Consider the following 15,724-nt stretch of genomic DNA (forward strand, 5'->3'; position numbering starts at 1 on the left):
CAGTTTGCACAACGCTAATTGCATTATTTGTTAGCTACATTAGCCTCGTAGTTCCAGTGAAAAACTAAAGAAGCAAACTTCAGGGATTATGTTTATTTTTTTTTTTTAACAAAACTATCACTTTAGCCTATTTTGAAAGTGTATAGAAAGTGTGATGCTGTGGTGCTAAGTGTGTGTGTGTGTGTTTTGCAGGTTTGATGGGAATGCCGACGGAGTCGTCCCAGCAGACACACACCTCTTGCTCCTACCAGCACTCCCCCAGCAGCACCATCAGCACACACCCACACAGCAACCAGAACAGCATCACCAATTCACACCCCAACAGCATCCCCACCAGCGGCAGCCAGGTGCCCCTGTCCCACCCCCACAACTCCCCCCATGGACAGCACCTGACACAGCACGGCCCGCACTCCCAGCACCCCCACGCTCAGCACAGCCAGCACTCGCACACGCCACACACACCACATGGCCAGCATGGGCAGCACCAGCCCCATAGCCAACACACCCAACATACCCAACACACTCCACACTCCCAGCACTCCCAGCAGCCCCAACAACATCAACAGCACCAAAACCTCTCTCACCAGCCCCATCCAGCTCAGCAACAGATGCCCTGCGGCACCGGTAAGAACCAAGCTTTCTACACATACATTTAACATGGACAGTTATTAGAAATACCTGCCTAGTAGCACCACTTTGCTCCTGTGCAGTTGCCCATCTATTGATGCATTTGTGTTAGCTGTGGTCAAACTCTTCATCGTTGGTCAGTTTCTGGCCACCAGTGCTGGGTATAAAGAGTTACAGTAGTGTAATTTCTTTTTTCCTGTAATGAAGTAGTGTAACACATTACTGCTTAAATTCTTTTAATCACATTATAGTTTATAGTAGCATTACAGTTACTGATTTAAAGGGGAAAATTGTGCATAATTCAGTTGTTGAAATGTTAACAAAGTCATTCAGAGTGGTCTGATGTGAAATAGTTCATTGTAGAATTTTTTATGACTGGTGCTGATAGGAACCAGGGTCACATCTGTCCACATCTCAAATACAGCCATTTTATTTAATATCCAGACCAACCAGGTATCCTACATGTGTCTTTTGAGTTTTCATGTATAATAATAGTAAAACAGTGGTAAATTTGCAAATGCACGTTCACTTTGGGTGCTATTTTACAGTGGAATGTCTGCATGCAGTTCTCTGCCATAAATACCAAATTGGCCAAAAGACCAAATAGGCTAAAACCATTCTGATTGACTGTGCAATACAGCATGGTACACTAACAGTTCTGAACCCCAAATTGTCCATACCCTGGTCAAGTACCTATGTCCCTTTCTCACCACTTAGCAGTACTGTGAAAGTAGGCAGAGTTCTACTTTCTACTCTCGACTGACTCCTGGGAAACCGCATGACGATTCTGTGACGATTATATGGAACCAATCAGTGGTTTGCATCATTGCTTGCTCCACCTATATGTTCCAGCTCAGCATGTTTGATTTCCCAGCATGAAGAGTAACCTAATTCAGCATAGGTACTCGGTATGGAATGGTTCACTTGGCAATGGAAAATGACAAAATGAGTCATCATGGATCCATACCACACTGCCTGGAGATAAAATTCCTTAAGATAGTGCTATGAATTTTGTGCGATACATTTTAATACATTTTCTATATAGATCGTCTATGTCTGTCCTTAGTAATCTGTGTGTGCAACCTGCATCAGCTGACTGTGCAACTTTATGTAAACCACTTGAGTGGTCTGTTTAAGCATCTTATTATGTTAAAAAGGAATTTTGCAGATTTTTTTTCCCCCCGGATTTCTGCATAATTCACTGATTAAGATATAAGCAGTAATTCAGAGTGGATGTGAAATACTCTGTTCTAGAGAAACTTGCTGAGTCAGAATTCACAGTGTTGGTGATTTCAGAAACCATACATCTGAAGTTTACTGCCTCTAATAACTACCTCAGCCTAACTTATTTTATGAAATGATTACAAATACACAGCCTTATATCTGAGACATTGTTTACAATAGTTTTGAGATAAGCTTTTTTTATCCATGCATGATGGAGACGTACATGCAGGGCAAAGAGAACATGCAAAAAAAAAATCATAAATTTTCAGATTTACCACTATTTTACCATTTTCAAAATTACCTAAAACTTGGGTTGGTTCTCTTGTGATTTTGTATAGTAAATGAATTGGTTATGTTTGCACTGTAGGCATCACTACTCCTGGTTCCTATCACCACCACTGTAAAGAAATCAGGATCGATAAGTTTTGCAACAATGCACTGTTTCCACTCAGAATGACTCTGTTTACATTTCAATGACTGAATAATGTAAAAAATTTGAAAAGAGTGTATAAAGATCACCATGCTGAAAAAGAGAAAGCTCCAACCTCACCTAAACAGGGCAGGCTCGATTTTCATTCAGGAACAGCTCTGTAAGCTTTACATTTTATTCGTAAAGATTCTATTTTATGTTAGCTGTTTTTGTTTTTGCCAGCTAGTTTCTCGATTTTTCTAAGAGCATCAACCATTCATTTTTTTAATCATCAAAACTGGCTGTGTGTTCAGAGTAAAGGGAGGCCTCGTAAGTTATGTGTACTGTTTTTTTTTTTTTGTTTGTTTTTTTTTATTCTTTCTAAATAAAATACTAAAAGGAGCACTGGGCTTTCTCTTGTACTTTCCACTTAGAGAGGTTTGTTTTGGTTTTAGGGAGTAACAGTAGTAGTAGTAAAGTAATGAGTAATAAGATTATTTTTTCCAGGAAGTGATCAGTAAAGTAATCTCATTAAAATTTAAGAAACATGATTTGGAATGGTTAACTACCCCCTGACCACAGAGCCACACTTGGCTGGTTGTTTCTGGGTGGTGAAACACTCTTGACCCGGCACTGAAGTGTTTAAATACATTGCAGTGCTGAGAATGGTTCGCCACCCAAATAATATCTGGTCAGCATTGGTCCTGTGGTGTTCCCTGTCTGTTGATTGATGGGGTAGAGAGGGCCGATGAATTGTACATCAGGAGATATGCTACAGTCAGGAATGGTACGCATATGAAGTGCACCTATGTGGTGAGTGTTTCTGATAAAATGGCCAATGAGTGTAGCTGCCAGGAAGCTAGTAATGAACTGGCAACAATGATTTCCACTGTTCTGTTTAAAATAGACCAACAAACTTTTGTCCTGAGACACCCAATTTTATTCCTAACTCAGTTTGACTAGATACCATTTAGCAGGTACTTTTATACAGAGCACAAATATATTTACAAAATACAGCAAACAGCTGAAGCTGAACTGATGCAGAGTTCCTAGAGAACCTGAAAGGATTCATCAAAATACCATAGCTTATGGTAGATCTGGTTAAATAAATACAAACATCTCTGTGCCTCTCTTTTACTTCATCAAATATTCTTCTCGCTCAGTCTTTCCTGTGCTCTGCCTCGTCTTTCTCTCTCTCCATCCCTCCACGTGGGCAACTCTCTGACAAGCTGATTTATTCAGGCTTCTTTTAATAGTCATTTGCTTTAGATTAAAAGAATGTATGGCAGCTTAGGGGCTGTGGACAGTAAATCACCATCTGATTTATGTTCTTTGCTTTAATGAGAACAAAGCAAATACAGCAAATAAATTGCACACACACTGTATGCAGAGCCCTATAGCAGAGGGGTCTGGCTCCCCCTGCTGGTGAGACTGAAGAATATTTTATTTTCTTTAAAGACCCCTCTCCAGGAATGCTCCTACCTAATCTCTGTCTGCTACATTCATATTGTGCCATCACCTAACACAGATTTACAGCTTTATTTATAAATACTTTGGTTTGAAGAATTTATGAACATGTTCTTCAAACATGCTGTTTATGTAAACATTTACTGATGGAATTCAGTAACTGCCCATTGGCTTCTATTTTTAGCGAGTTTTGAGTCAAGAGGTTTTCTGTATTTTTCTAAATACAGGGAAATATGTTGAACTTGTCTGGTAATTGACTGTATGTTATAAATGCAGCAAATGGAGATTAGGTTGAAAAACACAGGAGTATGTTTTTTAAGCCACATCAGTCAGTCGAGTTGCTATGTGTTGCAACTTGCTGCAGTAGATAAATCTTTCTGCCTTTTTCTGCAGGTTTGCTTAGCGACTGGTACCCAAACCTGGATGCACTGAAAGAAAGCTGTCGCATTGCCAGCAGCTACAACTGGGCCGATGTAGACCTCTCACCTTTTCAAGGTACTGTTAATCCCCCAAATTTATTCACATAATATTTCAATCTCAAAGCGGTGGCTTTGAGCATTGAAGCATTAAAGCATTAGGTTTTAGCAGGTCTTTAGTTAGACACTAGGCTAATGTAGATAACAAGTAATGGAACCTCTGGTACTTTTATGGACAAAACAGTTATCATACAGTGTCAGAAACCACATAGACAGGTCTGTTTAAGATTACTTAACAACTCAACATAGTTTGAGGCAAGTGTGACTATTTAGTCATGCAGTTAGCACAGTGCTAATTGGTGGGATTTAAGATTCCGTTTCTTGGTTCCGTTACATGTTTGGGGTAAGGAGGGATTTTGTGTCAATTTTATAATTGGCCGAACTATCACTTTAAGCAACACTCAGTTAGGGCTGGGTGGTATAATATACACACGTGCATGTATGTGTTTAAAATAGTGATTATATTTAATTATCTAGGTGCTTCAGATTGTTTTGAAAGAACAGTTTAAAATCTAAGTTTAATTCCTGGAAATTTGCTTTCTGTCAGATTAATTTCCACAACACTGTTCAAGGCATGCTTTGGTGTATCATCTGATAAATATCATCTGATACTCTGATACATGATGCTTTCATCCTGCAGCTGCTCTCTTAGAAGTGCTTCTCAAAAATAAGAGTAATAATCTGGAATTAGGTGGTCTTCTACAAGTTATCAGAAAATCAAAACATTTTTAAAATCTTAAAATCTTTCAGCTTCAGCCCAACCCATTTAATCCAGAGGTTCCACCAGAATAAGACAATTGTGGTCACATTCTCTAAACCTCAGAAAGCAGTTTTTGTAGAGGTAACACAAGTAAATGGAGCAGTGTAAAATGTGTAGACAGGCTGAGAATATTAATTTGCTATACATATGAAATGCAGGTGGCCTTTTTTTTATTTGGACCAGTGTATGATTACTATAAGATCATTGCGTGCTTATCATTGTGGTCAGAAATTAATGAATTGATGAATACATTGTAAAAGGCTAAGGTGACCGATGTTTAACTAACACGCTTTTTAAATGCTTTTTCTTTCCTTGTGTAACTGAGCCATCGCCAATCAGTAGTCGGTTTGAAGGAGCTTTTTGATTTAAAAAAAAAAGCATTGCCTTTTTAAAAATTTAATTACTCCACACTGATGTGCTCAGTGGGTCACAGAGTTTATCCAATTATGTGCTAAAATTGCAAGGTAGGGTTTAATTAGATATCACAGGGAAAGGTTACTTATGAAATTAAATCATTTCAACAAGGATAAAAGACGTGTTCAGTCGCCTCATGGCATTTCATGTTCCTTCTACATGTGGAACTTTAATCCTGCAAGTTGTTTTCAAGTCTTGTATAATGGAAATTAAAATGACAGAATCAGGTTTGATTTACTGTAATGCAAGGCTTGAAAAGATTACTCCACCATCACTAGTTGGTATGTTGATGGGGTGGACAATGTGACAGTTTCATCTATACTGGGAAAAATTGCTATATACATTCCTGATCATATTGCAGGACTTCTTACTAAATGCAATAACATTTTGTTCAATCAGCTTGACACTTGGAATGTTTTGCTCATGCTTTGAGTATTTACGAAGATGACTCAATAAAATATGGCCCACGACAGCCAATTAGATTTCTGTAGGCACGTTTTTAAAATGAAAATCAAGTATACTTTTTACTGTTTTTCACTTAGGAACATAAAGATATAAATATGATATAAAATTGAAGAGTTTCTTTCCAAATGCTGTGTGTACTTGTGTAACAATTTTGGATATAACAAGTTTTTGAAAAGAATACCAGTGGCTGTATAATGGAAGACCCAAGTTTCTCTCACTAATAAAGGTGGTGTTAATCATAATGTCATTGATATTTCTATGTATAAAGCTCTCTCCCAACAATATATATCAGCAAAAAAAAATTCTTGAGAGGAGTCTATAGTATAGCCCTTCAATTTTGCAGTGACAAAAAATCTACTTTATCAATAGAGATATTTTGCTAAATTGCACAGGCTATCAGCTATTTTGATTCAATACTATTTTTCCCTAAACTGAGAAGGGATGTGCTTAGTCCTGATGTCATAAACTAAAATGCTCAATTGGTCATGTTTACACAGTCTGCAAAAAGGAAAGTCATAACAGTAATTGCTAAGTGGGGCTTACTTGCAAAACAATGCTTGGAGCCCACAGATTGCTGCTTGCTTCTATATTTTATTTCATTTTTATGTTTGAAATTAGCCTTGTTTTGGCCTAAAGGTTAGTGTGTACTATATTAAATATTGCCACCTTCAGATTGATGCTTCAGTTTTTTTTTTCCTCTGTAGGTTTGAGAGAGAGTATGCGGCAGGCAGAGCTGAATAACTGGTCTTTAGAGCCAACCCAAATTGCAGACCTCTGCTCCTCCATCAACCAGTTCTTTGCCCGCACTGGAGTCATCCAGCCACAGGGGGCAGTGCAGTCGCCTGTTTGTCATGGCTCCATGCACTCCAACAAACCCAGCCAGCACATTAATACAGGTGATCACAGATTTAGTGACTTCACATGTGCTAGGACCAGAACATGATTGTTCGGCAAAAAAATTACACAATTTTCCCCCCTACCCCAAATGTAGTTGATGAGCCAAAACATCTTTGGTTTGCTTCTTTAGTTTTGCACTGGAGCTAAGAGGCTAATGTAATCAACAAGTAATGAAAGCCTAAACCCCACCACTTAGCATTGTGTAATGCTGTCTAAATGATCACACACCTCCCTGAAACTGCGGCAGGTTAAGTAACCTCAAGTAGACTTGCTTATGTGGTTTATTTATTTTTATAGATAACATCATACATACAGTATCAGAAACCATATATGTAAGTCTGATTCAGGCATGCAGTGACTTGTAAATGAAGTACAAACATAAAGAAGTAAACTTTGGACACCACATAGGGCAACTTTTGGGGGTAATGGGAAAATTGTTTTGAATTTGATTTTGACTGAGGCTACAATCTGTGTCTGATAAACTGTTTGCTATATGAACAAAAATATATGTGGACACCTGACCTTCACATCTATACAAGATTTTGAGTTTTTTAAAGTTTGTTGGAATTTGTGCCCATTCAGTCAAAAGAGCATTTCTGAGGTCATGCACTGATGTTGAACAAAAAGGCCTGGCTTACAGTCAACATTCCAGTTCATCCCACAGGTGTTTAGTGGGGTTAAGGTCAGGGCTCTGTGCAGGTCGCTGGAATTTCTCCACACCACACTCATCAAAACATGTCTTTATGGGCCTTGCTTTGTGCACAGGGCAGACATGCTGGAACGGAAAAGGGCCTTCCCCAAATTGTTGCCACAAAGTTGGAAACGTAATTGTATAAAATGTTTTTTGTATGCTGTTGCATTAACGTTACCCTTCACAGGAACTAAGGGACCTTTAAGGGAGATCTAGCAGGGCAGAAATTTTCTGAACTGACTTGTAGCAGAGGTGATATGTTATTACAATGCAACGTTTAAAATCTCAGCTCTTCAGTAGGACACACTCTGCTGCCAGTGTTTGTCTGTGGAGATTGCGTACCTGTGTGCTCGATTTGAATGACCTGAATGAAATAATTAGAAAGGGTATCCACATACTTTTGGCCATATAGTGTACTTTTATCTCTCCTTCAACATCAAGTCAATGACATTTCTATTGCTATGTTTCAGGAAATATGTATATGGACACAAGACAGAGCATGTCCTCCATGATGGGTCCTCCAGGATACCCACATATGCCTCCAATGAGCAGCGCAGGCAACACCATGACAGGTTACCTTCCACCCTTCTATCATTTACTCTTAAAGAATTCCACAGATTTTTAAAAATGTTGGTATATTTCAATTGTTGAGATTTTTACAGAGTAATTCAGAGTAGTTTAATGAAAAGTGGTGCACTGTAGAAAAATTACCAGTGGTGGTGATAGGAACCAGGGGTCATGATGTTTACTACGGCAATTATAGCCATTTATTTACTATCAATACCACCAGTAACCCTACACATCTTCTGAGTTTTATAATGTGATAATGGTAAAATAGTGGTAAATATGGGACTCCCGAGTGGCGCAACCGCCTAAGCGTTGGCCCTATCATCAGGAGATCGCGTGTTCGATCCCTGGTGATGCTACAGCCATCCGTAGCCGGGAGTCCAAGAGAGCACAATTGGTCTCGCTCTCTCTGGGTGGGTGGGATGCCTGCCTTTCTCCCCCCATCACTCACTAAGCACGATGCTAGTCAGCGCAGGCGTCTGTTAGCTGACGTAACAGATCTGGCGGTTGGCGCTTTCCTCCGAACGCGTTCAGCTGTCCATAGACGTTGCGTGAGCGGCAGATGCGGTGGCTGGTTTCACAGGTCTTGGAGGAAGCCTGTGTTAGCCCCGCCCTCCTAGCATTGATAGCGTCGGGTGTGATTGGGGGAGACCTAACTAGCGGGTGGAATTGGCAAAGACTAAATTGGGGAGAAAACCGGGTAAAAAAAAAAAAAATAGTGGTAAATATAAAAAAAATCTCAAAAAATAATGTTTCTGGCATCACACAGTGTATTTGTTATCATTTATGTAATAGTTTTCTGGCATGTTACATCAAACCACTCTGAATGACTGTGTTTACATCTTAATGATCTGAATTATGCAGAAGTTCTTAAAAAATGGTTGCAATCACTGGTTACTGATAGGATATAGGATATTAAATATAAACATTGCAATGCATGTTATAGCCTGTGAACTGGATTACTTCAAGGTCAGTTCAAATTAAACAATCGTAACCATATACATAAATCATACATATGGATTTATGTGTTGACTATTGCTCTACCATGGTTTTACTAGGAAAATAATGTAATATGTTAGAAACGTCTGTATTATTGCATTTGGAACGTCTTATGCATCCAATAGATTAATGCATAACCTGAGTAGAACTGGGGAAAACGTTTTTGATTTCAGTGTTTATACCAAGGGTAGCATCACAGTCCTTGTTACCAAAATGATAGAAACAAAAACAAAAAATAATAGAAACAGCTGTCATCATGTAAACTCAGTGTTTATTGAATTTAAAACAGAAACATTTTTGAATTGTTACAGAATAATCAACATCTCTGATTTTTGAAGTTTGAATGAGTTCAGAGGGCATATTCAGATATGCTAATTTGACTCGCCTATAGACTGAATGCAGCCTCAGTGTAGTGGTAGCCTACTGGCCCGGATCATTTGAATACTCTGGGTTTTCGTTATGTTGGTATTCTTTTCGTTTTTGGTATTTGGAACTTCATTTTCTGTTGGCGTTTTAGGCCCCACCAGAATTCTGAAATACTCTAGGTTTCCTGTAAGTTTTTATAGCTAAAGGCTTGTTTATCACAATGAGATGGAGACATAGCAGGTTAGCTAATCAGTTTAACTGATTGCTGTTAGATATGAACGGCTGTAAATCTGTATGAATTTGGTATAAAACATTATAAAACATTAAAATATGTCAAAATTGTCAAGATTTATGTTCACCTATCCAAGTTATTTCACTCATGGTGGAGTTTGAACTTGAGATGGATAAATGTGAAAAGCTAATTTTTACAAATCAGAGACGGGAATATTCTGATTAAAAACCAAACTATAAAACAAAGGAGTGAACATACTTAAAGTTAGGTTGATTAATAATTAATTAAATGTAAATATTGCTTTAAAAGGGTGGCATTGAGAACGAGTATTCAAAGCCTGTAAAATGCTTGTTTACCTGTTGTAGTTTTGGGAATCACTGAACTTTCATTCAATTGTACAGCACTACAGTAGATATGATGTTGATCTCTACATGAAGGACCACTTTTTCTGTTTGTGGACATTGAGGCTCACATGTTTCTATATATCTCTATCCTTAGGCCATCATGCGCAGATGAACCAGCAGCACATGATGCCTACTGGAAACTTCCAAATGCGGCGCATGCCCACCGATGACATCCAGGATGACTTCGACTGGGACTCCATCGTCTAGCATCTGTCCCAGAGGAGAAGAGCGGTGTAGGAAAACGAGAGACGCATGGAGGATGAGAAGAGTGTGTATGTGCGAGAGGGAGAGAGAGAGGGCTAGACCCACGCTGTCTGCACGCCCCAAGGCAGGAGGCAGATTGAAACAGTGCGCTTAAAAAAAAAAGTGCAGGTGTCGTTTTTAATGAGCTGAAAGAGACTCCTGTTGTCATGGTGTTTTTAGGAAATGAAACAAAAAAGAAACAAAAAAATTTTACTTTGAAGACAATCACATTTACTAGGACATGTTTAAGTGATTGCTTTTGTACTTGTCTGAGGGACAAGTACGCTCATGTTCATGTTAAATGTAAAACCCCTCCCGTTTCTCTGTGGCAAACCCCCTTTTCTGTGTCCTAACCAACTGCCTTTCTGCAAATCTGCTATTAGGCCAAGCTCTTCCCTGTCCTTAACTGTTGTGTGATTTATTTTTATTTGACCTTATTTTATTTTTATTTTATTTTATTTTTTCAGAGTGATATGTTTTGGCTTGTTCTCTCTCCTCTTGGCTCTCATTCGTCATGTGATTGTTCCCTCTGAAAATGCAGGCCACTTTTCAGACAGGAGGCAAGCTTTTCAGGTAATGTCACTCAGTGAGACATAATTATGTGACACAGTCATGTGACACTGCCCGGGTCACTCCCTCTGCTGGCTCTGTATATCTCTGTGAATTCTGGTGCTCCACACATCACCTGAGCCTTTACTCTGTAAAGGGCTGCTTTCCTGGACGTGGATTAAGCCTAGTCTTGGACTAAATTGCAACGCCAGTGTTGTTAAAAATCATAAAAAATCATATTTAGCCTTGGCTTAGGCTTAGTCGAGGTCTTTGAAACCAGCCAAAGGTGTACAAGTCCTCAAGCACCTGAATCGGATCTCTGTGCTAGCAAACGTTTAATCCGTTAATCGTTTTAATGATGAGTGTGGCTCATAAAACATTTGTAAATTTAACCACATTACCTGCAGTATTTGTACTTACTTGTATATCTTTGCTGTCTACAATGTATCATACTCCGTGTCTCTAACGTTTTTTAAAACAGTTTGAAACGGTGCATCGAGAAGTGACATTGATTCAGCTCTCACCTTTTTTTTTTTTTAGTAATCACTTACTCATTTTTGTTTCACCGTCCACTCTCCATGTGTCTGCATGTGCAGTCTTCATTTGGTTTTCTACAATCTTCCATTGCAGTCTCACCGTCTCCTGCTAGCACTGTGCTACTCTATCTAGCCTTTTTTTTAAAGCCTGGCTACTCAAGCTGGCCTACTCGGGGTTTTATGCTTTGTTTAGAAGCAATGGCTGTTCAAAAGGGTGATGAGAGAGATATTTAAGAAAGCCCAGTTTTACATGCATTGGGGGGAGGGTTTGGAAGGCAAGGGCCTGCTGAGAAGCTCTGCGCAGTCAAGTTTGAGGAAAGGATGGAAGAGTCGCATCAAGGCACATTTGCTTAATGGACCGTGCTATAAGAGTTGTCTATATTTTATATCCTTGGACCAGCCGACATGAAACTTCTAGCTGTTTCAGTCCTCTGACAAGGACTATGTGCACAGAGGATGCACCCAGTGCTTGTGGAGCGAGAGGATTGGGAGGTACGCTGTACTGTAGAGGAAAGAGGACAGTAACATTAAGATAGCATTGCTTTAAAAATTTAAATTGGGGTGGCATTGCTTTAAACATTTACAGTTGCATCTTAATCGCCACATGTGAGAGAACTTTTGGTTATCCTCACAAACAAGTGATGCTTTTGTTGCAGTTCACGATATACCAGTGAATTGGGAGTTTAGCAGTAGCTAGTAATTTTGGGAGTTGGTTGCTAGCGAGCCGGCTAATTCACCAACTAAACATTAAATTCACGAAGTATAGTAATACCATCAAATCCAGCTTCCTGACTGACTGCAACAATGCCGCTTTTGTTGTGTATTCGCTTACGGTTTGGTTGAGAACAACTAATTAAAATTAGTGTTTCCTTCATCTTGAATCTTCAGTGCTGCTTTATGAAGCCCCGTCCCTTTGGAGGTCAACGCAGCTGAAGCATGTTATTGGTCGATGATGCAAATACCTGTGTCAAGCTAGGTTTCATATGCAAATTGATGCGAAACGCTAGTGTGACTGGGCTTTAAGAGCAAAAACATTAAAGAGACCTAGTCCCAAGCCAAATTGTTTCAGTGTAGGTTAACTGTTGTGGTATGTGCTTGTGCAATATTATTAATTTAGGGTTATTGGTTATGTTCACAATCATTTCTACCAATAAGCACAAAGCTAATGGAGGTAGATCTAGTTTAGACTAAACTAATCCCATTTTGGAGGTACAGGCATATTTTAGGGTATGTCATGGAGAAAGGTGGTTAGTGCACTTTGCTAGCATGTGGTGAATGCGATGAGTTTTAGAAGACTTTTCATAGAATTGACAAGCCATAGATTTTGGACTCTGATGTTGGTCCTTGCCCAAGGGGACTTTGTTGCTTTATTAATCTCCTCATTAATGGAAGTGTAATTGCACATTATTATGTCTTATCATGAGTTATCATGACTATGGCCTATTGACAATCATGTTTTTGTATTTCAGTATTATAGAATCTACAGACTGAGTATTTGAAACTTAAACTCCACTTCTATTGGGCCGTCTTCCTTTAGGCCCATGATGTAATGGATTACATCATCAGTAATGGATCTGTTTGAAAGAAATAGTTCTCCTACAAATAGTTTTTTGTAAGGTTTTGATGGATTAGGAGTTAGAACCTGTCACAAATACCAATTTTAACAACCTAAAAATTCAGACTCATGAAATCAGCCAATATCATTTATATGGTCAAAATGAAACAGGCCCCAACAGTGCTCTACTGACTGATCATTGACAGTTTTCAGTAATATTTCAGTCAAAGATAATCCTTAAAAGTTCTCAGAACTCAACTGGCATGGCTGTCTTAGGTTTCAACCTTTCATTAAGAAAATGGGAGTTTGAATCTCGACGATGCCCAGAGTCTAAGAGAGAGACATAATTAGCTCTTCTTAATAGGATGCATAATTAATCATATTTAATTGGTAAGCAGTACCTGAAACATTGAATAAAAACAAATAAAATCATTGTACTCGCTTTTAAAAAGTAATGTTTAAATGTGGCACCACTGCAGCATTTTGTCTGTTGAACCTGATCAAACCTCAGCTAAACAAAATATGATGCCTATTTCTCAAAGTTTTGTGATGTTATTCTTACCATCTTGCCCACCCCTTGCCTCCATGGATAAGAAGTTGCCTCACTGGCTTCAGCTGTCAGAAATGTAAACTGTTTAGCCTCATACGTATTGAATTACGTATTTAATTAGCACCAAACTCGTTCTGTTCAGTGTAATGGGTTATTGATAGTGATAGTTTTGGGAAGGACTTGCGTATGCCATTGTTTTTATTTGAATTACTTTTTTACAGGACAAATTCTAGTCATGCTTTTTATGATATGACCCTAATTAAAAGCTCATCTTTAAGCAAGTGTTTACTCCTTTTTTTCCCCTCTGTATTTCATGATTGACAGGTCAGAGACTACCCATTTGTTCAGTGTGCCGTGTTGCGTCAGTTGTCTGTTTGATAAGATACCTGTATCCATAATCATTTTTCTTTTCTCAGCACATCTTGCCTTTTTGTTACAGATTGTGTTTGTAACCCACTTTGACCCATAAAGCCTCTTCTAGAAAGTGCTTTAAGCTGCTTGCTTGTCATTTGTGCACTTTGAAAAGAAGCTGAAGCACAACTGCAGATAATGTGCGTCAGGATATGCTGTAAATGAACATGCCTGGCGTTAACCTTTGCCCTCAGAACATGTTCAGTTGACACCACATTGGGGAATATGTCCCATATGCTGCCCATAAAAGGACTGTTTTCTTTAAGTTGGAAATACGCTATAGGTACTGTGAACCTATGTATGAAAATGAAAAATAAATATAAATATATAATGGAGGCTTCGAGATTAATTTTAAAGGCAGCAGGCAAAAGGTTTTGTAAGTGAAGAGACAAGCAAGTTTGATTAACCAGGCTGAGGGAGTGTGTGAATACAGCTAATGTATTAGTTCTCATAAAAAAATAATGAAAAAGAAGAAAAAAAAAAACTAATGGGGTTGCTCCATCATTTGTGTGAGTGTCGTGTGAAAGTTGTGATTGTTTAGAGACAATTCCATTTTAGTAAACGAGTGGAGATGCACCTGCCAGAGAGATTACTATTAAAGGGGCCTGAGTGAGAAGCCTTGTTACATTTAAGGGAGAAAACTGCCAACAAGTTCTGGTATTTGAGGCCTATTTTATTCATTGTTGGTGTGGTGTTGTGCTTATTGTAAATATATGTCTTTTCAATTGTCCTTTTTTCCTCTGGGGTGGTGGGGGGATCAAGGCAAGGGCTTTGGGTTCACCTATGAAAGAAGAGGGAGAAGCATACAGAGTATTTTGTTATTGTCCAATCCAAGGGTGATACAGTATGTATATATCTATATTGTATATATGTGATGAAAATGCGTTGGCTTTTTGTGTGACACTACCTTCTACCTGTACTATGGTTCAACATTAAATGTGTTAATGTTTATATTATATTTTAATCTTTATTTTCTGTTTGCTTTGTCTGTGTCGTTTCTTGTATTTGCTGTTTTGTTTATTTTCCTTTTTTTTCTTTTTGTTTTCTTTGTTTGTTTTTTGGTTATTGCACGGTTTATTACTTTTGCTGTCCAACAAAATGACACAGCTACTCTTTGTATCGGTTTAGTGCTGTAACATAACTCTGAAGTGTCATTAGGATCGTCAATACCACCCCCCCACCCCCCTCATATGCATGAATGGCACTTAAAGAAATAAACTATGTTAACTTCACTGTGGAATTGTTTGTTGTTTGCGAGATTAATTTATATCTTCACTACAAGGCCAAAAGTTTGTGGATACCTCTTCTCATCAGAGGCTTTGGTTGTTTTGAGCCACACCCATTGCTAACAGATGTATAACATCAAGCATTCAGCCATGCAGTGTTTGTTCTACAAACATTAGCATTAGTCATACTGAAAAGCTCATTGACATTCAATGTGGCCTTGTCATAGGATGCTAACAAGTCAGTTCATTAATTTTCATTGTTATTTCAGTAATTAGAGCTGCCCTGGTCAACTGTAAGTGCTGTTGTTGTGAAGCAGAAGCAGTAAAAAAATGTAAAAAAAAAAAACAAAAGCAGTAGGCCACATAGGCTTACAGAACTGGACTGCCAAGAGCTGGAGTTCAGTGAGTACTGCCTTCGTTTCTGCTCAGTTATGACATTCACTGCTGAGTCCCAAACTTCCTGTCAACACATTAGCACAAGAACAGATCGTCAGGAGCTTCATGGAATGGGTTTCCATGGAGACCAGCGACACCCAAGTCTAAGATCACCATGCACAATGCGAGGCGTCCGTGGAAACGTGTTCTCCAACACCTGTGAAATGGAAGTTTTTCTCCTTGGTAATGTCCATGGGTCTGTAATGAAATGTGCAACAAGC

The 15,724-nt window shown here is 38.7% G+C and overlaps 1 protein-coding gene across 2 annotated transcripts in view; it reads left to right on the plus strand.

Moving 5' to 3' along the window:
* Nucleotides 1-15,082, plus strand: part of foxj3 (forkhead box J3) — a 138,569-nt gene extending 123,487 nt beyond the window's left edge. Inside the window, exons 8-12 of one of the 2 annotated variants that reach the window (XM_036559816.1) lie at nt 193-624; nt 4,121-4,222; nt 6,547-6,738; nt 7,901-8,002; nt 10,093-15,082. In XM_036559816.1, coding sequence (XP_036415709.1) covers nt 193-624; nt 4,121-4,222; nt 6,547-6,738; nt 7,901-8,002; nt 10,093-10,205 — 941 coding nt within the window. In that variant the 3' untranslated portion in view covers nt 10,206-15,082. The remainder of the gene's footprint in view (nt 1-192; nt 625-4,120; nt 4,223-6,546; nt 6,739-7,900; nt 8,003-10,092) is intronic. The other variant, XM_036559817.1, reaches the window with a different exon arrangement.
* Nucleotides 15,083-15,724: the final 642 nt, after the last annotated feature.

The sequence above is a fragment of the Colossoma macropomum genome, unplaced genomic scaffold (assembly GCF_904425465.1).
Source record: "Colossoma macropomum unplaced genomic scaffold, Colossoma_macropomum, whole genome shotgun sequence".
In the NCBI taxonomy this organism is placed as follows: domain Eukaryota; kingdom Metazoa; phylum Chordata; class Actinopteri; order Characiformes; family Serrasalmidae; genus Colossoma; species Colossoma macropomum.